The 24,507-nt window shown below is 35.9% G+C and overlaps 1 protein-coding gene across 1 annotated transcript in view; it reads right to left on the reverse strand.

Moving 5' to 3' along the window:
- ATRNL1 (attractin like 1) overlaps positions 1 to 24,507 on the reverse strand; it is a 538,040-nt gene that overhangs the window by 332,370 nt on the left and 181,163 nt on the right. Inside the window, exon 22 of the mRNA XM_040992049.1 lies at positions 2,166 to 2,260. Within this exon, the coding sequence (XP_040847983.1) occupies positions 2,166 to 2,260 (95 nt within the window). The remainder of the gene's footprint in view (positions 1 to 2,165; positions 2,261 to 24,507) is intronic.

The raw sequence follows: 24,507 nt of genomic DNA on the forward strand, positions 1-24,507 counted from the left end.
ACAGCCATTGAGATGACAGCTGAATAATTTATTTTTATGTCAGAAAACATGCCCCTTATTATTTATTAGCAAATGATAGTCTTTACATTTAGTTTCAAGGAAAAGAAAATCTAAAAATTTTCTATATATGTTATTTGTGACCCTCTCACTCCAATAAGCAAAGATTTATTTAGTGCTCAGGAGGTAAAGAATAACAATCATAGTAAATACTTTTAGCTTCAGATATTTAGTTAGTTCTGCTTGCTTTTAAATAGATAATGATGTGCAGAAAATTCCACAATGCTATTTGATGCCTGGCAAGTCAAGACAGACAGAGAGAATAATTTCTAAGTATTCCTATTCTTTTCAAAATATGACAAAAATCAGTAAACAGAAAACACATGCAATTTTCTGACCAGCTTTTAACAAAAAGATAACTATCTAAAGCAATGAAGTTCCCCATTCCCCAAAATGCAGTATTAGGGAGTAACTGAGGAAAAGACGATTTCCTGCTGGTTAGAAAAGGAAAGAATTCATAAAAGACAGACTGCTTGGCGGCCATCTTGATTGGATAACATGTACAGTCTGGAACAAACTTACATGCTGAAATAACGGAAGCAAATATTACTTCAAAATGAATGGTAATTTAGAACATGCAGAAAATCAATCACACATTGCAACTGTGCGGGGTAGTGTGTTCAAGATGCTGCAGAAAGAGCACCTGACAAACTAAAGTAACCACAGGGGGGTAAAAAAAGCCTTCAGTTTAAATAAATACAGTCAAGTAAGAAGGAGTCTCTACCAGAGTTACACTCCTGAAGTGGCCATAAAGCTAACAATAAATCTATCGCTCAACTTCTATAATATGCACACAAAGTTTTCAAACTTCTTGAGACTCTCCTCTCTTTTAAGATATGAGTACAGAATTAACAGTTTGAACATAAGGCCACACAAGTAGTCGAGAAGTGTTTTTTTTTGCCAGTTATAGATGCATATAAATTTTTATATGCAGATATAATGATTTCATGTCCAGCAAATCAACTTTATGAAGCCAATAAAAACAAACAGTAAAGAATGTTCACCATTGAATCAGAAAACTTTAGATTCAAAATTTGCTCCTTGACAGTCATGCTGACTGACACTGTGAAAGTTACTCAGCCTTTCTGAAAATAGGCTTTCTTATCTCTACAATGAAACTGCAATGACCTCCCCAATTTCTTATAAGAATGAATGAATTTCTTAAAAAAAATATTTTATCTTGTTTCAGGTCATTGTCTTACTGATAATTCTGTCCAGGAATTGCTAAAGCATACAGTACTATGACTATATTAAGATTTTTGATGTTTCAAAATTAATAAAACTGTTTATCCAAATCAATGATAAAAATCAGTCATTTAGAACACTTGATTGGATATGAATAATTTCAACAAGAACATGTTGCATACAAACTCAACCAAGAAATGTTTCACTGGAAATCACAGGGTAAAAGTAATCAATTGTTTTGGAACTAAGCTTGTTGTCAAAAATATAGAAAACACATAAAAAATTAAGATGCTCAGTTTTGTTATTAATATGCTCAATAATCCATATGAATTTCAGAGGCTATTTCCAGGTGCATATTTAATTAATGGGGCTTACACAATGTTATAAATACTTTTAAATAGACTTCTCAAACAGTTTGGGCATCTTTAAGTGCTTTCATGAATTGATGTGCTGATATTAATATTCACAGTTAATCTTCAAAAGTTTTAAACTTTAGAAGTTTATAAAATACCACTGATATAATGAAGAAGTCTGCATATATGTAATTCAAATAAGGCAGTATATTTAGAATACAGACAATGAAAACTGACCACCATGGAATAGTATAAAGCAAAAAAAATATGGGAAACATGCCATGTTTGGAATGCATAGGGTTCATATTTAAATAACAGAGAATATGTAATTAATGAAGAGCATGAATGTAATAGTAGCTTACAAGACCTAACTGTTAACGAAAAAAGGGAAACATCAAATTAAACAAATTCTTTGGAATAAAAGGATCTGCACTTATGAAAAAAAATGCACAAGATGAATCTTTTCTACAAAAGCCAAATTGTGTGACGATTCTTCGGTAAAGTCAAAATGACAAGTGACTAAAGTGAAACTCATATGACAATATGAGAAAAGTCAGCGATCCTTCTCACCTGCTCTGGGTTTGCTATGAAGTTGATGGCAGTGTGGTGGCGATCATCTTCCTGCAATAAGCTGAAGGTAAACTGATAGTCAATCAGAAGGCTGTCTGTGGGGGGTAGGAAAAATGCAAAATCCAGATACACATTTTAAAAACTGTGTGAAAACACTTTATGTGAAAATATGTATTTCATACCAGTAGTTGAAAATCATTATCACTGCATATTAGTTGCCCTTGAAAGGCTGATTAAAAAATATATTTATCATCAAAAGCAACAAAAAGTCAAATACAACCTAGAAGAAATCCTTAAACACTGTATTATTTTTGTTGTTAGTATAAAAGTATGGCAGAAGCACCATTCTTCAAACTAAGCAAAAGTCACAGTATAAAATTCATCCGTAATTTTACAAATGGAACTATCTAACATTTGGTGCATTTTTTTCAATTAAAATTTCATAGGAAGAGACATTTTTCTATAAAAATAAAAGCAGAATCACTGAAAATGAACTTTAATGATAAAAAAACAGTTACTATAAGTCCTTGTAAGTTTATGCATTATATATATATTTTTTTTTAATTAATTACATTGCATTATGTGACACAGTGTTATGGGCACTGGGATTCCCCCCACCCCTCCCCGAACCCTCTCCCCATGGTGGATTTCTCCACCTTGCTGCATTACCACAGTTCAAATTCAGTTGAGGCTCTTTCATTGAAAGTATTTACCAAGCATAAAGTCCAGCATCTTATTATCCTAGTGGGTTCAACGATTTCTTGGTGAGACCATCTCTGGTCTGAAGGTAAAGCCAGCAAAGTATCATCCCAATCAATTAAAAGCCCCAACATAACATCAACAGCCATTTACAACCTTATTATATATTATGGACAGAGACCTCCTAACACCCGGTAAATTCCTCTAAGTTCCCACCCTAGCTGGGACTTGACCATTCAGAAGCCAGGAACACAAAAGGAAAACAGCACCCCCTGCTGGGGGGGGCGGGAACCCAGCCATTCCAGCCACTACTTATCCTCCCAAGCTGTGCACTAGCAGCAAGCTGGGATTTAGACCAGGGCCATGACATGAACCCAGACACGTCCAGTACAAGATGTAGGCATCTCAAAAAAACAATATAAATAATATGCCAAACACCATAATATCTATTCCGTATTTCTCAGACTTTTGAATATCATTTAATTTGTACATGTGATGAATACTATGCAAACAATTATTTTTCCAATTTTCATCTGTCAGAAATGCAGAGGAAAACTCAAGAAACCCATGTTATCCTAGACACTGAAGATACAGCCACGAAAGATAAAAATGTCCTACTGTAACTTATATTCTGTTGCATTGATATTATAAGTTAATAAAATAGCATTTTTGGATGGCTTCAGCTTTTGGAGAATAATAAACTATTTAAGGTAGGAGTAAATTTATAATTTTGAGAAGGAATTCTTAAACAACAAAGACCGTATGAGAATAAACTATGATGTTCACCATAAAAATGTATTTCAGGCAGAAAAAAAAAAGTATAAAACTTTAAAGCAAGAAAAACTTCCACTGTGATTCTTAGAGTCTTTCTCACTAAAGCAGACGAGAGAGAACAGTGGAGAAGCATTCCAAGACACAGGGATGCGTGTGGAAGTCACCGCAAAAAGAATATCCGCATATCCAAATTCGGGAGCACATTTATCAGACAACAGTACATAATTCATGGCTATTTAAGTGTAATTTATACACTGGAGGGCAATAAGTCACACTGTAGATAAGTAAGAGGCCCAAGGGATGAGTTCTAAGAAACACCAATGTTCAATGATGAAGTGCTAAGCAGAAATCAGCAAATGAGATGACTTAGGGAGGACCAGGAGACAAAGGCATCCAGAACGTAGTGCTCTGGTTAGCAGATAAGTAAGGTGTTCGGAAAAGACAGTAATAACACTGGCCAATAGGTCATAAGAGTTAAGATAGGGCTTCAACTTGGGGGAAGATACTGTGTATTCAGAATCTTTTGAAAAGTAATGCTTAGGAAAAGGAAGCACTTCAAAACTATTCTGACAAACTAGCAAAACTGCATTTATTGTTTCAAGGTTGGAACTAATCACTAAGGAGAAAGAACCGTACGATTCTTGCAGGATACGGCCGAGAGACGGGACGTCTGAACAACTCAGGACAGAGGCCCAGGCAATTTCCGCCACTGTGCTGCGGGCTGCAGCCTCTGCCACAAACACGCCCACCAAATCATTAGACAGCCATTCAAGCCTAACTTATATCTTATTTATTCTTACTATCATTGAAAGAAACTGATCAGTACAATATTTGCTAATGATCAATACCAATATCAGTTGGGCTTAAAAATGATAATAAGCCAAAATTCTTAAACAAAGTTAGTAGGTATATTATTCAGTGCGTACTTTGTAGTCTTTAGCGAATGGTTAACATTATGATTATGAAAAATACTGGAAGTACATCACTGTGAAAATTAAAAAGAAGGAAAGCAGGAGGAGTGAGGGAGGGAGAATGGTACAATAGGGTGGTAAATGTGATGCTCTTAAAACAGAATATATGACTATATTATTGTAACACTACAGAGCAATACAGTGCGGGAGCAATACAGTGCGGGAGAAGGGCAGAGAATCACTATACCTGCCAAACTGTATCATGGGAAAAAAACAGGAATAATAAAAACTGTATATATGAAAATACACGAAATTTGATCCCTCTAATATAAAATTTTTTTGAGTTAAAAAAATAAATGACCAATAAAAGCAATATTTGGTCAGTGTGAACTGTGACCAATAAGTGTAGATGTACATTAAATGTTCTATTTAATGCATCTTAGAGGGGCAGGCACTGGTGCAGGGCTAACACACCACTCTGCATGACCGCGTCCCATGTGAAAGTGTCCAGATTCTAGTTCAGGCTGTACTTTTAACTCATTTCCTACTAATGTGTACCCCGGATGGCAGAAGGTAATAGTTCAAGTAATGGGGTCTCTGTAACCTGTGTAAGGAGACTCAGCTGGAATTTCAGACTCTCAGTTTCAACCTAGCCCAGCCCTGGCAGCTGCAGACATTTAGAGAATAAATTGGCAGATGGAAGACACTGGGCACATGTACACACACATGCTGATTCCTTCTCTCAACTTTCAAAAAACAAAATAAACAAAATTGTTAGACTGCTTAGAGTGAAGCCTTCCAGAAGGCAACTGCACAGTTTTCTACTTAACAAGGGGTTACAACTGAATGATTACCTGGCACTTTAATATGAAACATGCTCTGAACTTAATTAAGGAAAGAACATGAGATGCTAACATTTAGAGGACTTAAGTTTATGCAAATGTATGTAATCTGAAAATAAGTCACATTTGGATTTATCTATTTACTTATTCAAGGGGCAGAGATACAGAGAGAAGAGTAGGAAACACAGCAGGAGAGCTCCTTACTGGGGTTCCTTCCCAGTGCCCAGAGGAGCAGGGGCTAAAGCTGGGAGCCAGAACTAAATCCATGTTTCCCCATTACATGGCAGCAACCAAAAGCCCTGAGCCACCTCTGCCACTTTCCAGCTTCTATATTAGCAAAAACATGAAGCCAAAAGCTGGGCACTGAACCTGGATCCTGCATTAAGTTATTCATGTTTCTTAATTGCAGGCACTAACTCCCAACCCCCCAAAATACTTTTTATGCAATATCAATACATTTCCCCATGACTGTGTCAACAAATCATGACTGATAATAAAAACATTTAAATAATTTATTGTATTATTGAAAAATACAGAGAAAGGACCAGGGGCTCATTTTTTAAGTTGGAGAAATGTCATATTTTGCCAATATGAGAAACAGAAGTGCTCCTCTCCCAGAACCACCTGCTACAATCCCCTAAGCCTAAGCCCAGTTTGTGGTCCATCATATTCTATACCAGGAAATGTCACCCGTGACTCTGACTCTGGCAGTCTTTCCCCATGCCTCTCTTCCTGAATCTGCTATCTTCCCTCAATACATAATTCCCAGTTACAATAAGAGCATGTACACCATACTATCCAGCATATTTTAAATTTTCATAATTTACACAATCTAAACAGAATTTGCATGCTAAAATATTAAGACTATGGGTGAGTCATTAGCATAATATGTGGCATACACACACTAGGAAATACTATTTTGCCATTCAAAAGAAGGAAATCCTATGTTTCACAACAAAATGAAAGTAACTGGAAACCATTACTCACAAGCTACTTCAAATAAAAAATCATGTCTTCCCTGATTTGTCATAACTAATACGTTAAATAGAAAAATATAACCTATATGAGTGAGTGTGAAACCTGGAGATTTGATTATTCCTTTTTTTTAAAGATTTATTTTAGTTGAAAGTCAGATATACAGAGAGGAGGAGAGACAGGAAGATCCTCTGTCCATTGATTCACTCCCCATATGACCCCAACGGCCAGAGCTGTGCTGAGCTGAAGCCAGAAGCCTTGTCCAAGTCTCCCATATGGGTGCAGGGCCCCAAGGCTTTGGGCCATCTTCAATTGCTTTCTCAGGCCACCAGCAGGAGCTGGATGGGAAGGGGGCTGCCAGGATTAGAACCAGTGCCCATATGGGATCCCGGCACATGCAAGGTGAGGACGTTAGCCACTAGGCCACCACGCCAGGCCCTTGATTATTCTTTATAGCCTTTGCCCATACTTCTGATGAACAGTAAGGGTTTTGTTGTTTTGTTTTATTTTTATCAACTTGGTATTTGTTGAGTTCTTACCAATTGAGCCTTAAGCCTGTGATTGAGAAGTGAACTGAAAATATGCTATTGTGAAAATTTACAAAAAAAAAAAAATTAAAGGAGCAGTGTAGGTGGGGAACTTGAGCAGCATGGAGGCAGGGAGGGTACGGTAGAACTGTCATTGTGCTCCTAAAGGTTTGCTGTGAAATTCACTGGCTTTATATAAATAAGCAAAAATATACTTTTAAAAAGATACTACTCGGGATGCCCACATCCTGTTTTGAAGTGATGTGTTCCGGTCTCAGCACTCCTCCTGGCTCCATGTCCTGGCAATGAGCTCTATGGAAGGCTCAAGGAGCCCTAAAGGCTCCCTCTGTCACTCTGGTCCAGTCCTGGCTGTTATGGGCATTTAAAAAGTGAACCAACAGATATAAGATCTTTCTCTCAAACTCCCTTTAATGTACATAACTTAAAAAGGGGGCATGATTCAATAAAAAACAATTGCTTGAAAGTCTTTTAATAGTAGTTATATGTGCAAATAACTACATTTAGTTGCTTAACTAGAAACCACAGAAGCCACAAAAGAACCAAACCTTTGATTTCACAGATGAAGCCCAGATGTTAAAACAACTATAAAGGATACAGTTATCTCTTAAGTGGTTTAGTTAAAAATCCGCAAAACACTTCTGAAAAATTCAAGACAAACAGGCTTTGGCAATTATTTTCCAATTGTATCTTAAAATAAAACCTATAAATTAAATAGAATGGATTTTAAAAAGTATCTATCTTCTTTGCTGCTTGCTCTATATCTGTGAAAGGCTACTGAGCTTTAAGCTGAATATGAAGCTGACATTATTTGAGATTCCAAATTCTAATTCTATAGATTGAAAAAAATATATATAAAAATAAAGATTTCAAAAATTGACATTTTTACTTGAATCAGTTTGACTTGAAGTAAAAACGTGAAAAATCTCATTCTATCAATAATAGTAAACATACACAATAATTTAATAGATACAAAGTGCTTGTTTAATCATTTAACTTTGTATAACTTTGGGTATATGCATTGCAGAAAAAATCCAGTCTATAATGTATTGGTAGCAGGTATTTGACCTGAGTGAGTCACGGGTATTACAGTCATTCGAGAAGTGGGCAGCAGATGAAAGACCTCTATGTTTTTCTGTCTCCCTGCCATACAATTAAATTTTTTAAAACAAATATGAGGAATTAACAATAGATGACAAGCAGATTCCTAAGGGAAATCCTAAATATAAATAAATAAATATACATGTACATATATACATTGTCTCCAAGATTCATCTTTTCAATTCATCACACTTCAGTGTACTGCTTGCAATTACATGCACTCACATGGAACTGGAAACGAGAAGTCAAATACAATTACAATTACAAATTACATGTGAGAAGCAGAAAAGCACAAAAGTAATGAGTAAGACATTTTAAGAGAATGTTAGCAAAGTGGCATTATAGATTAACTGTAAGAAAACACTTCTATAAGCCACAAATGCAAGTTTATAAGAACACAGTTATGCCCACTTCTTCACACATTCTATGGCTGCTTCAGGCTACTTTGCATGGCTGTTAAGCCCGATGAAGATCTTCAGAAGTATCATGTCAAACTATCTACTATTTGACCTTTTACAGCCAAAGCTTACTAATCTCTGTCAAAGGCAGAAAAAAGAGCTGCTTCAGATAAGGCACACTAAAGGAAATAACACAGGAGTTGATAAATGGAAAATGATAAAAATCCAGTCACTTAAAAAAAAATAAATAAATGTGAAAATATTCCTGAGAAAAGAAAAACCAAGCACAACAACAAAGGCGAGATTGCCCTGCTTTGGAGAAAAACAAAAACAAAAACATTTTCCTTAAGATACTTTTTAGAGAGGTGTAGGGTAGAAATCAATATTTGAAGGCAGAGGAGACAAAGACAAAGACAGCCACCATTGGTTGGTGCTCCGAATGCTTGCCATAGCAGGGGCTGGGCCAACCCAAAGCAAACTGAGGAACCCAATGTGACAGGTGCTGGCAGGGATCCAGCTACTTCAGCTCCTGTCTGCTGCTTCCTTGGCTCTGCCCTAGCGTGAAGCTGGAATCTATGTCCAAGCACTCTGATACCAGATAAAGATGCCCAACAGGCATATTAACTGCTAGGTCAAATGCCTAATTCTAATTTATACATTTTGTTTTAAACATCAATTTGGCATCAGAGGGAAGGCTAGTCTGTAGGACATAATAATCGAAAATTTGAAAGCCAGTACCAAGCTTCTAAAATGGGCCACTTTAGAATTGATGGTCCCTTAGAACAGGAAGAAAGGATGGAGAAAAATCTTTATCTTGGAGGACATTTTATAGGCAAAATTAATAGGACCAATGAATGTGTCTAGAGGTGAGGTGTAATGGAGGCAAAGCATCGGGGAAGGTGCAGAAAGTGGATGTGAGTCAGGTTTTCCATATAAGCAAATATACATTTTTGGTACATTTTAGGAAGGACCAAAAGTTCTGTTTTTAAATATATCAACTATGGTTTCCTAATGAAATATCTAATAATAGTATTAAATCGGTCACAGAGGCAGGTCATAATGCAGAGTGATCCAAACCAGTTGTAAGGTAGACAGGGAGAACATACGGGAAGCATCAGCACAGAACCCTCGGGAACTAAAACACTTCAATGTCAAGGAAAAGCAAATATGAAGGAGACTAAAAAGATGCAGCCAGTGACGTCATACATGTTATGCAGAAAGCTTCTTTATAAGACAGTCTACAGAATTGTACCGAAGAAAAGGGGAAAATGGATGCCAATGATTTGGTGACAAGTTTGGGGAAATCTTCTGGAAACTTTCCTTTCCAAAGACAAAAAAATACAATAATTGGAATTACAAGAATGTTGTCTTGAACATAACAGGTTCACGGGGAACTGTGTAATTGTGTGTGGATACAATGAAATGCCCTACTTGAATCTGGTAAATTATTCATAAAAGAAATAATGGGAGGGCAGTGACTTTTATACAGTGAAAGGAATAAAATTTGGAGCAAAACAAATTGAGGAATGTAATTCTGTTAGGACTATAACCAGTCCCTTATTGATAACAGACCAAATGCAGAGAAATAGCGACCAATGCGGGAAAGCTTACTGGTTATAGTGAGAATATAAGGGTATTACAACTTCCTTATTTTCTCAAGGAAGTATGAGCTAAAATAATCAGTAATGAAGATAAAGGTTTGAGAGTCAAGATGAAAAGTATCAAATATTCTTCTATTTCACATTCTTAACTAGAAAAGGCTAATAAAAGCACAGCAGATAACCTGTCTCTCATTCTGGTCTTAAAAGACTAAGGAACCCCTGGGGCTCAATGTCAACATGTAGCAGATTTGGTATAGCTGTTCTGTACAACAAAGAATCAAGAAAAAATTATACAAAATTAAACTGATTAATAAGATGTATTTCATGATAAAAGGAGTTTAAGAAGATAACATACCAGCAGGAAATACTTTTAACCTGTGCATGTTTAATGGACTGTGATATCCAAAAAAACAAATAAATAAATACAGTATAAAGATACATTAAAAGACAACATGAACTGTTAAGAAAGGTTCTGGAAACATCGTTTGCCATGATAAATAGCAAATACTAAATATTTGACATCTGTTTTATTCTTTGAAGCAAGATTTCATAAAAATGGATTTTTTAAAAGAGAAGCAGCAGCTACTGATAAAAACCATCAAGGTTTCCAATGTTAATATTTACAGCATCTCTGAGATCCAAGAGGGCTCAAAAATGAAGACCAAAAATGCAGGATCAAAAATGAAGATCTTGATTTGTTTATGCTATCTGGCATTGTTTATGTGATTTTCATCTCTTTGTAGAAGCAGATTATGGAGAAATGCTGAATTGGTCATGAAATTGGGAAATTTTATTTTTTTAAGAAATTGTGACCAGTCCTGGTGCCACAGCCTAGTGTCTAAATCATTGCCTTGCATGCCAGGATCCCATATGGGTACCGGTTCAGGTTCTGGTGCTCCAATTCCCATCCAGCTCCATGTTTGTAGCCTCGGAAAGCAGTGGGAAGTCGGCCCAATGCCTTGGGACCCTGCGCCCACATCGGAGACCTGGAAGAAGCTCCTTGCTCCTGGCTTATTGGCTCAGTTCCAGCCATTTGGCCACTTCAGGAGTGAACCAGTGAACAGAAAAATCTCTGTCTCCTCCCTGTAAATCTGTGTTTCCAATAAAAATAATCTCAAATACAAACTAGGTTAACTGTGGAGGATGATTAGCTCCTGTGAGACTTGGCGGTTCACTGGGAATACATATCGTGTAGTTCACACATAGTGGTATGAGTGTGTATTTGGCTTAGGAAAAACCATCTTGGAAAACATTGCTGCTTGTTTTTTTTAACACGGCAGCACCTAGCAGAGTCTGGCTACTCATCTGTAAAGAATGAGAGAGGGTTTTGTCTCGACTTTTACTGACAAATTTGGGGGGCAAGAAGTAAGGGAAAGAGCTGGAAACTCACAGGGTTGGAGAGTCAGAATTTGGAAGCGCCACTTGTGATCAACTGAGTTCAGCTGAGCACAGCGCGACAGAAAGTGGAACAATGGTTCACCATCATGTCAGTGAGCAAACACCCAATCACAGGGTGCACACTTGGCCAAGGTGGGGCACATACAGGAGACATCCTCGCATGGAATCTTGGGACCCACCATGAGTCCACATTTAGAAAAAAAATGCCAGAGTGGGAAAGAGCCTGGAAGACTGCCTTTAAGTGGGGGATTATTCTGCCTTTCTGAAAGATTGTACTTCTGCATCTGCAGTGGCTGTGCAGTTTACCCAACTCACACCGAGGCACACAGTTAGGGGATTCCATTGAAAAGATAAAGCTTTGCCCTTTGCCAACTTTGACCTAGGGCAGGTGACCAGATGGGGGTGGCATGATCACCACATTGACCACCCTGAGGGAAAGGGCTACATGAACAGCTTAGAGCAAAGCAAACAGTGGCAGTTGGAGTAGGGAACATAGCTGTTGTCTGCAGCTGGAGTCAGCTCTTGGTGCTGAATAGACGTCCAGCATCCTGTTTCTATGGGAGTCTTCCCCATAACACAGGTGGAAAGTCTGACTACATGATAGTGAGTGGAGTGTGGCTGGGTCCCTCAGCACACAGAGAACTGCACATGCTGGTGTGAGTGGGGTTAGCATGGGCTAACAACAGGCATTGAACAATGGGTAAGAGAGGAAGTCAGGCAGTCATACACAAAAAGTTATAATCACTGCCTTCTCTCAGTTGACAAATCTCTCACCACAGTCCTGAGCACTGACCACAACACATCACCAACACCTAGATCACACCTCTATGTATCCATTGAAGAAGCAATTTTTCAAACAAGCACAGAACATAGTTCAAAGATAAAAACTAGGAAAAGAGTAAAATGGAATTGGTAGACACATATAACAATGACTACATATAGCAGACACAGTAGAAACACAAAGAAGGGACCCTCCCACCCATCAAAGGAAAGAATACAGTATTAGAATACAAAGATAAAGACATTGGTGAAATAGCTGAATGTGGATTCTTAAAAATTATAAGATCACTGAAAAACAATAAAAAGCAAATGCAAGAATTAAGATTCAAGACATGAAGTTTTCCTATTACAGAATTTTTTTTAAAGGGATGAGACTGAAATATTAGAGATGAAAAACTCAATATCCCAAATAGGGTAGAAAGGATTTCAAGGATGTGATTTCATTAAACAGCCAGTCATACAGGTCAGAAGTTCCTGAAGGTGTGGAAAGAAATCAGAAGAGAAAGCCTGTGAAGTGAAATATTAGTCAAAGATGTCCATGATAGGCAGAAAGAAAGGAATACACAAGTAGAAAAAAACAGAGAACTTAGACAAGGCATGACCAGAAATGAGCTTCACTTTGTCACAGAATCAAGCTTCTCATAGTTAAACAAAGATTCTAAAACACACATGAGAAACAAATGATTACCTTTGGAGGATCTCCAATCACAAACTCACAGCTGATTTCTCATCAGAAATCCTACAGGCAAGAAGAGAACGGAGAGACATAATCCAGGTCCTAAAGACAGTGCCCCCAGAATACTATATCCACGAAAGCTCTCATTTTGATATAAAGGCATAATAAAGACTGTCCAAATCAAACAGAAACTAAAAGAATTTTCCATCACCTGCACAAACCTACAAATGATGCTTATAGATGTGTACACTCAGAAATAAAACTTCAATCACCATAATGAAAGAATGAAAAAGTTAAAAAAAAAACCTCTTATTAAAGGTAAAAAGGGAAAAGCAAAGCAAATAAGATATCATTTAATAAAAAAATTATAGGACCAAGTTGTTACCCAAGAACAGTAAGTTAGAACACAAATGGCTTAACCTCTCCAATCAAAAGACAGAAAACTGGCAAATGAATTAAAAATCAAGATCCATATATTTGTTGCCTACAAGAAACACAAATCACCAACAGAACTATATACAGGCTCAAAGCGAAAGGATGGAAAAAGATATTCCATGCCAACACAAAAGACAAGTGAGCAAAGACCGGCATTCTAATATCAGACAAAATAATCTTTAGCAAAAAAGCTAGTAAAAGAGATAAAGCAAACTTAACTTCTATTATAGATAAAATTGAGAGCTACAGAATATTTGATTCCACAGATGACAAATAAATATTCTTTTCATCAGGTCATGGAACCAACTATACAATAACCCACATGCTTGTAAAACAAGCATCAACATATTTAAAAAATAACACTGAAATCATACCATGGACCTTTTCTGACAATCATGATGTGAAACTGGAAATCACCAAAGCAAGAAATCTTAGGAAGCATAAAAACAACATATAGGAACTGAAAACACACAACTAAATGAACAGTGGATCACAAATAAAGTCAAAAAGGAAATAAAAGTTCTTGGACAGCACAACTTACCAGAACATGTGGGTTACAGTAAAAGCAGTGTTAGAAGTTCACAGCAATTATTGCCTACTTAACAAAATCAGAAGGGCATCAAACAAATGGTTTCCCAATGTATTTAAAGGGGCCTAGAAGAAAAGCAACAAACTAAACACAAAGTTAGAAAAATAATAAAAGTTAGAGAATAACAAAATAGAAACAAAAATATATGCCAGAAAACTGACAACCCAATGAAGTTAAATAACATGCTACTGAATGACTAATGTGTCACTTGAGAAATGAAAAAGAAAAAAAAAATGATGCCACTCTATGACTTATGAGTCAGTGAAGAATTTAATATAAGAAAATTGTTTTGAAGAAATTAAAATAAAAACAAAAATATCACAATCCATGAGAATTGGTTTCTGCTATCTTTGTTGGGGAGATGTGTCTCTTCTAAGCAACAGATAGATGGGTTTTACTTTTTGATCCAGTCTACTAATCTATGATGTTTGACTCATGAGTTTAAGTCGTTTACATTCAGGGTTAATATGAACATGTGTTCATTTGATCATGTCATTTTAGCAATAGATTGTTTATTGTTTGATCTAGTCTTCTCTGTCATTTTACAGCAGAAATGACAAATGGCAAATGCTATCTACATTTACCTTTGGTTTTTGTGGGTGTTACTCCTTTTATCTGTCAAAAGAACATTTTTAAGTATCATTTGCAGGGCAAGTCTGGAAGAAGTGTATTTCTTGAACTTTACTATGGAAAAAATTTACTTCATTTTGAAAGACAACGGAATGCTTTACTGGATATGTTATTCTGGACTGACAAATTTTCCTCTTTAGAATCTGGAATGTGTCAATCCATTCTCTTCTTGCCTGTGGAATCTCCTCTGAGAGGTCAAATGTGAGTCTAACTGGGGTTCCTCTATTTGTCATTTGTTTTTTTCCACATGCACATTAAAAGATCTTTTCCTTTTGTTAGAACAAAGAGAGCTTGATTATCATGTGTCAAGGTGAAGATAATATTTGGTCAACTCTATTGGGAGTTCTGCGCCCCTTCTATATTCTATTTCCCAATAATAGGGAAGTTTTCAGGTTTCTAATCTGTGTCACTCACAGGTCTATGGTTTGAATTTACTAAGGTTGTTACCAAGTTCTTCGTTTGCAGTCACTTGTGCCAATTCCTCCAGCAAGTTTCAGGTCTGGGCTCTGTGTTAGGCTTCTACCATGATCTCCTTAGCCCCAGTTCCTGCCTCACCACTCTATACCTCCTGTTATCTCATGCTGGGGTTCACCAACCACTGCCTATACAAACTTTCTCCCTCTTACTGTTCAAGCAGTTCCCAGCATAAGGGAAATACAAGGTGAACTAAATAATTGGGTTGTTGGTGGTGCTGATCTTGCTGGAACCTGCCGGCTGTTAGATCTAAGTGCTTCCTGGACCTATTTCGGATTGGAGAAGCAGGATGACAAACCTGGCATTCTTTTCCCTGCAATGCACTGAGCTCAGTGAGTTCACTCCCAGCTGCATACGCAGCTCACTGTTGTCCCTCCAGTGCCACAGCCTTTGCCATACTGTACAAAATGGTGCTGATGCAGCAGTGGAGGAGTTCTGGATCTGCTGGCTGTTGGGTCTGGAGGCTACCCCGACCTATTTGGGATGGAAACTGTAGGATGCTGGTACTCATTTCCCTTTGGGATCAGAGTCAGGCACTGAGCCAGAACACACTCGCAGCTTAATGCATGCAGAGCTTGTTGTTGACCTTCCAGTCCCATAGCCTTCTTCCTGTTTCATAAACTAGGTCAGATCGTCTTGCAATATGTTCCCAGTGCATATGTAATTCACATTCAGAATTATCATACCTAGGTAATTATGTAACCAGCTTAATATCTGTTTTCTCTAATAGTTTATAAGCTTCAACAGAGCAGAACCTGTTTTGCTCAGTGTTATCCCCAGAGTCTAACAAAGCAGGTAGTCAATAAGTATATGCAGAATGAATAAACAAAAGTAAGTAAATTCTAGTAACTGACATTTCCTCCAAGCTTGAAAAGTCTAACTCTTCAGAAAATAAACTAGAGAGGAAAAATATACCACCCATGTGAGTATTAAAAAATATAAGCTACACATTGTTTTCTTCATAAATATAGAATAAATACCAGCTGTGACTTTTTTGTTGAATAGGACTACCCATGCTTATAAAACATTAACAATTTCTAGTGGGCCTGGAACATTTAGAGCAATTCCAAAGAAAAATCCATTGCAAAAGTTTTGCAAGCTCAATATTTGCTAAATATATCACAAAAAAAAGAAAAGAAAAAAACAGATTATTTATCCAAACTCTGAAAATAAATTACTGTGTATCCAACACACACATTTCAAATCATTGATCTTTTTTTCACCAGTGAATAAACAAGAGTGGATGATGAGCACTGAAGCCTATAATTAAGAAGTTTTCAAATACTATGCCAAACTTCCGCAGAAAGCGCCTTCCTTTGTTCAGGATCTCCCCAAATAGCTACACTTTTAATTATTCTGCAATTCCGTGTGGATAATTGCTTAAATTTACTTGAAACAAAAGTTCCATAAATATCATTTACGTCTGAAGCTGCGTTTTCTCTAAATTTACAAATTGATGTTCAAAGTTTTTGAATTACATAACGGTATTAAGTCCATAATAAACATTTATTTGATACGCTATAACAATTAATCTCCAAACAGTAATCTCTAACATTTTCAGGCATAGTAATCCATCAATAAAAATGCTCACTCATACGGTCGCAACACCAGAATTCGAGGCTACTGTGGGTCGCAAGATGGGTTAACACACTGCCTGAGACAATGGCATTCCATAAGGAATATAAGTCCTGGCTGCTTCAGTTCTGATCCAGCTCCCTGCAAATAAACAGGGCAAAGAGAAAAAGATTCCCCAAATACTGGGCCGCTGTGGTCTGAGTTCCCGACTCCTGGCATTCCTCTGGGCCAGACCAGAACCAGCAGATAGAAGAGCCTCTTTCTCTCCAGCTCTCCCTCTCTCAGTGTCACTTGGCCTTTCTGAATCATAAATGCAGCAAATTTGTCATGTGATAAAATGTTACAATTTTCTAATTCTTTAGATTCTCATTTTCTTCAACACAGTGGTTTTATTTTAAATATAAAAAAGAAAAAAAAAACATTTTTAGTTAAAAACACTACTAATTCTTACTTCCCCAGTAAATTTTTAAATCACTATAGTTAAGAGTGTGCACTGAGCCCAGCATGGCAGCCTAGTCGCTAAAGTCCTTTCCTTGCATATTCAGGGATCCCATACGGACGGCGGTACACATCTCGGCTGATCTACTTCCCTTCTAGCTCCTTGCTTGTGGCCTGGGAAAGCAGCAGAGGGTGACCAAAAGCCTTAGGACAATGCATCCACATGGGAGACCTGGAAGAAGCTCCTGGCTCCTGGCTTTGGATCAGCTCAGCTTTGGCCATTGCAGCCATTTGGGGAATTAATCAATTGACCAAAGATCTTTATCTCTATCTCTCCTTCTCTCTGTAATTCTGACTTTCCAACAACAATAAATAAATCAAAATAAATAAGTAAATAAATGAATAAATGGAAAAGAGTGGGGACGAAAGTCCATACTACGCAGGGTATACATTTTCTAGCTGTATAATCTTACACAAATTAATTAAACTTTATATGCCTCTGTTTCTTTATATACAAAAGGGAAAAATAAGCCTTCCTTTCTCATCTGAAGATTAAAAGAGCAAATTAATGTATAATGTTTGTAACGGTTAACATAGTATGTGTTTGATAAATGTTCATCGGCCTTACCATTATCTTAAAGTCAGAGAATTATATACAATTTTGAGGAAAAAAAAACCAACTATGTTGAATTTAATAAATCATGCTAACTGATGAACTATGCTTCTATAAGGAAAAAATAATTTATGATATAAATGATAAATATTGAGATTAAGACATAAACATTTGATAAAACAATTTTGCAAGGATTAATGAGATAAAATTGTAAGAAGTTTGATTTTCCAGTATTATAAACGGTTTTATGTTGAATCTTGTTTGAGATGATCATTTACTGTAATGGAAGTAATTAAGTTTCTTATGTGTTCGTATGTGTTGTATAATGTCAGCACAAAATCCTAACAGTAAAGCAAGCAAGGAAGGAAGAGAAGAAAGAAAGGACGAAAAGACAAAAAAACAAGAAAGAAGGAAAGAAGGAAAGAAGGAAAAGAAAGAAAAGAAAGGAAGGAAGGAAGGAAAGAAGGAGGGAGGGAAAGGAAGGAAATGAAGGAGGGGAAGGAAGGAAAAAGAAAAAAAGAAAAGAAAAGGAAGAAAAGAAAGATAAGAAAGACTGCCATTTGTAAAGGGTAAAAATGTGAAATAAATCAAAATATGTGAGATGAATTGGAAATAAATAAATTCACTGTAATTACCGCTTTAGGCAATGACATGTATTAAAAGACTTCGTATAACAATGGCTTAAAATACACATTGGAGAAACTGACTACTTCCATGTACTAGAATTCTACTCTCTCAAATACATCATTTTAATAGTATATTCCCAGTCTAATCTTTCATTATATGCCTAAAGTGTTCTTTATTAAGTACATTTTAATAATGACGTGTCTTCCTGAAAAAGAAACTACATTACTTTATTTTTATATTTGCTGAGTACAAACTAAGCAATTCAACATCCACATGGTCTGTATGGACTAGATATCACTGAAAGCTTTTGGAGATGAAGCATGACAGCTTCCTAGCTTTGCTTTTCCCCTGGAGCTTGAATTCCTGAGGCACACTGCTTGCGTAAAACTTCGTGTGCAGCTTTCATTCAACTTACTATGACCTTACACACAACTGCATCGAATTACAATACGTAGCTGCTTCCTAAACTTCAGCCTAATTTTCAAATGGTTTCCATTTACACCATGAAAAAATTACTTTTTCTTTTTATCACCATTTCCTTTCGAAAATTCTAAAGCTCTAAGTCTCATAAAAAAATGACAAGACTGCCATCTAGTGCTTTTGGCTCATCTTTCGACATTTCTGAGACAGACCAGGCATACTGTACCACACAGGTGTGCTGTTACATAGTTCAGCTACTAATTACATGTAATTATTGGGTATGTGAAATGTACCAGTTAGAATTAAGGTGTGCTATAAGTACGAATATAAGTAGATTTTCAAACATTTTACAACATTTTGAATGCAACATTTCATTAAATTTTTTTCTGACATGTCAAAATTAAAATTGATATGCTGAGTTTCATAAAATGTTTTATTAAATTAATTTCCTGTATTCCTTTCATTTTTAAATACAGCTTCTAAAAATTTTAAATTATATTTGCAATACCAAATTGGTGGCACTGATACAGAATAAAAATTATCTTAGTATTTAGTATAAATGCTCAAATTAAAATATTTACAAAATTGCAATATAACCCATGACAGATTTAAAATTATGAACAGTTAACACCTTGGCACATACAAAAAATTAATGAGTAAAAAAAAAATCAAAGAGGTGTTGCTATATGCAGCAGCAAGCTGCACTGCCACTGTCTACACAAGTATCCCACATCACAGAGCCAGTTTAAGTCCCAGCAGCTTCACTGCCAATCCAACTTCCTGTTTATATCCAAAGGACAGCAGATGATGGGCCTAAGTGCTTGTGTTCCTGACACCCACGTGGGAGACACAAACACAAACACAGTTCTTGTTTCCTTCTTTTAATTTAGCCCTGGCCTGCCTGTTGTAGGCATCGGAGGCAAGAACCGGTGCAAACACATTCTCTTGCTCTCTCAGTTTTTCTGTCTGGACTCTTTCCCTCTCTCCATCACCTTATCTCTCCCTCCTTCCGTCACTGTGTCATTTAAATAAGTAATCTTTCTTTAAGAAGTCAAAAAGAAATACTAATTTTTAACTCAGAAAAAATAAAATATCTTCCTACAAAAGAAATCCAGGTTTCTTGAAAGAAGAACAGTAGAAAAGTAAAGATTACAGTTAATTAAATGTATACATTGTGGTGTAATCAGTAAGAACACTTCCTGTGAAGCCACCTTGTCCCAGCTGTTCCATTTCTGATTCGACTCCCTACAAATGGCCTTTTGGAAAAGCAGCAGAAGATGGCCCTGACGTATGGATCCTTTCCATCCCAACAGAAAATCAAATGAAGCTCCTGTCACCTAACTTTAGTCTGGCCCACCACTGGGCATCGTGGTCATCTAAGGAGTGAACTAGAGAATGGAAGATATTGAGAACAGTGAAAATTAAAACCAAATACATGAAAATGTATGGAATGCATCAAAAGTCGTGTTAAGCAGAAAGTCATAGAAGTAAGTGACAATATCAAAAAACTGAAAAAGACACCAAATAAATAATCTAATATTATATCTCAAGTACCCGATAAAAAGGAAAAAAAGACTAAAAATGAGGAAAAGAAATAATTTTTAAAAATAGGGGATAAATAGAAAAAACAGAAATCATAAAATCTACTACAAAGATTAGTAAATGAAGATCTAGTTCCTTAAAAAAATTAGGTAAAACTGACAATTGGCCCAATTAATTAAAAAGACATAAATGATTTGAGATGAAAAAAGAAATGTTACAAATACACAGACTCATTAAGAATTATTAGAAACAATTATCATCAAAATTTTAAAAACCCAAAACAAATACAGTGTTCTCTGTACACACATAATTTATCAAAATTAAGATATGAATACACAGAATGAATAAAAAGACCAACACAAAATGCTGAGAGGAATCAGCAATAAAGAATCTAACAGCAAATAAAACCCCAGACCAAAAGACTTCACTGCTGAATTTTACCAAACTTAAAGGAATGTAACAAAAATTCTTAACCTATACAAAATAACTGAAAGAGAAGGGACTCTTAAAAACTCATTTTGTGTGTGAAACACTATCTTAATTTCAAAAACAGGGAAGGGTACTACAACAAAAAAAAAAACGATAGACCAGCATTCCTGGATGAACCCAGATGCACAAATATACAACAAAAGAGCAGCCAATAGAGCAACTAGAAGCCAGTAGCACAACAGAAAGATCATCCACTCCAACGAAGCAGGATTCACCCCAGGGATACAGGGATGGCTGAACATACGCGAATGAGTAATTGTGACATACCACATCAACAGAGTGAATTATAAAAACCATATAATAATCTCAACAAATGCTGAGAAACCATTTGATAAAATACAACATCCTTTCATAATTAAAACAAAAAACTTCTACAAAGGGAAAATTTTCATATGTACTCTAAGACAGCCTTTAGGCAAATTACAAAATAAATAGATATAGGTAATCAAGTATATATATATATTGTCACAGATGAGTGGTGTAATAGAGACCACAGGCATCTCTACTGCTAAATAAAAGCAGGACTCCCATTCTGAAACATGTAAGCATACTTGTGCAGCATGATACTTGATTTTTCCACCTTTACCTATACCTACCACATCATAATACATGTAAATAGCAGAATGCTACTAAGGGACTAAATTATCGTGATAAACTGGGCAATAAAAGCAGGAATAGGGGGCAGAGATGAAGCAAGGGGAGGAAAGAACACTATACCTATAAAACTTTATCATGGAAAATAATAAATGTTTTTAAAAACTGTTTACGGAAGACAAACAGTTCAACACAATCAAGGCAATATATTATAATCCCATAGGCATCATCACATCAAATGGGGGGAAGTTGAAAGCCTTTCCACAAACATCTAGAATCAGACAAGTCTGCTCACTCTCACCACTATTATTCAATGTGGTTCTGGAAGTTTTAGTTATACGCATGAGGCAAGAAAAATAAATCCAAGGAATTCAAATTGGAAACGAGCAAATCAAATTATTCCTGCTTGCACAGAGCATGATCCAATATACAGGAGAAGCAAAAGACTCCACAAGAGCTTGTCAGAACTCAGAAGAGAATTTGGAAAAGCTGTGGATACAAAATCAGCAACAAAAATCAATGGCATTCTTATGTCAATAATGCTCTGGTTGAGAAAGGTCTCATGCATTATACCTACAAAAATTTTTTACTAATATTATTTTTTTGAAAGGCAGAGGTACAGAAGGAAGGGGAGAAAAAGATCTTCCATTCACTAGTTCATTCTCAAAATGGCTGCAAAGGCCAGAGCTGGGCCAATCAGAAACCAGCACCAAGGAGCTTCTTCCATGGGGGTGGGAACCCTAGGACTTGAGCCATCCTCCACCGCTTCCCTAGGGCAACAAGCGGGGAGTGAGCTTGAAATAACTGGTACGATAACTGGTACCCACGTGAAATGCTGATGCCACAGGCAGAAGCTTAGCTTATGGCACAGACCAGTCTAGAAATATTTTAATATCTAGAGCTGATTAACAAATGATGTGAAAGATTTCTACAATAAAAACTATAGAACTTTAATATGAAAAAAATAGAAAATGGAAAAATCTTCCATATTTATAGACTACAAAAACCAGAATCATCAGAATTTCCAGGCCTATCTGGAGAAATTTACAATGTGATCCCACCAAAACTCAAAGGATATTCATTACATATCTAGAAAGAACAACCCCCAAATTCATATGTAAATATAAATAACCAAAGCAATTTTACATAATAAAACAAGGCCAAAAACATCATAATACCAGATTTCAAGAAACACTGCAAGGCAATAATAATCAAAATATCCTAATATGGCAACAGAATAGACACGTATGCCAAAGCAATCTGAGAAACCCCAGAAATTAACCCACATATCTCTAATTGACTAATCTGTATCAAACTAAAAACATCCCCTGCAAAGAAAGACAGTCTCTTTAACAAATGATGTTGCAAAACTGGAATTCTACTCGCAGATGTTTGAAACAAGACCTCTATCCTACAACCTCTACAAAAATCAACTTACAATAGAAAAAAGTATCTAAGCGTAATATCTGAAATAATCAAATTATAACAGGAAATCATAGGATAGATGCTGCTTGACATTGGCCTTACCAAAGGATTCTTAGATATGATCCCAGAAGCACAAGCAATACAAGCAAAAACAGTCTGCTCAACAAAGACAACAACTACCACTGTGAACAGACAACCAAAACAATTTATTTTGGGGAAAAAAAAATGCATCTTACAGATGATTAAAATCCAGGACATGTACAAAGAACTCAAGAAACTCTACAGCAACAAAACAATGCAGCTAAAATATGGGTAAAGATGATGAACATGCTTTTTCCAAAGGATGCAATACAAATGGCCAGTGGACACATGAAAATACAGAGAAATGCAAATAAAAACCACAATGAGGTACCACCTCATGAGAACCAGAATGTGTGATATACAAAGATAAATATACCAATTGCTGGTGAAGTTATGGAGAAAAGCGTATCTTAAAATACTGCTGGTGGAAACACAAGTTGGTGCAGTTATTATAGAGAAATATTTACAGAGAATCTTTAGAAAATTAAAAGTAGATTCCATATAATACAGCTATCTCACTCCTAGAAAAATATTCAAAGAAAATAAAATCAGCGTATGAGACATGTGTATTCTCCTGTTGGTACAAGTTCAATTCACAATAGTAAACATAAGGAATGACCTAGATACACTAGGGGCTGGATAGAGAAAATGTATTATATGTACACTGTGGATATTATTTGCCCATGAAAAAGAACGGAATCCTTAGATTTTCAAGAAAGTAGATGCAACTAGACATAATTATGCTAAATGAAATAGGCTAGGCCTGAAAGGACAAAAAGAAGGCATAAAAATTATGTGGATATCACCTCACCAGGTATTTAGCAGAAATGCTTTTTTTCATTGAATCACACCATGTATATAACAATAACTACTTCACAATTGGCACGAATTCCTCTCTTTAATATTAGTATCTCTGCTGACCAAAGGGGAAAAAGGCTGATATGTATATTTATATACTGTGTATACTCAAAGCCAAATATTAAATAAATATAAAATTTAAAACTAAGCTATGTACTATGTTAACAAGTCAAGAGAATCACTATACTTAAAGTGTCAATTTCACCCCAAACTTGCTAATCCAAAATTCTAACTTGGCCTAAAAGTAGAAAAAAAAAAGACTAATGTAAACAAATAGAGACTATAGAAAGACCTCACATAAACAGAAAAAGCTTGTATTCGAAATAGGTGCACAATGACTCAAATCTACCTAAGACAAACAAATTCTGTATGTACTTGAAAACTTGAACATTTACATTCAGATATATGTTCATTTTCAATAGTTTATGTAGACAATAACTTGAAATGGGTCATACATGCATTCAAAAGCTTCACAAATATAAAACTTACACACAAAATACTTTTGAAAAACTTTGACCTTTGTGTAAGATTTCTCAGAAAACCAAAAGTGCTAAGTTCAATTTCATCTAAATTGAAAATTTCTGTTCACAAAACATAGTGCTAACAGAATGAAAAGGAGAACTATAAACACTAATACTTTTGAATCATCTATTAAATAAAGGACTTCTGTCCAGGTATAAAGTATCCTGAAAACTGAGTAGTAAGAAACAAATGACACAATAACAGATACTTCACCTAATAACATTTATAAATGACAAATAATAACATGAAAAGACACTTAACATAAGGCATTAAAAATGCAGATAAAAATGAAAATTACAGACCATTACACACATATTAAAACAGCTAAGA

This window comes from Ochotona curzoniae, unplaced genomic scaffold (assembly GCF_017591425.1).
Source record: "Ochotona curzoniae isolate NIBS_2020 unplaced genomic scaffold, NIBS_Ocur_1.0 contig_66, whole genome shotgun sequence".
NCBI lineage: Eukaryota > Metazoa > Chordata > Mammalia > Lagomorpha > Ochotonidae > Ochotona > Ochotona curzoniae.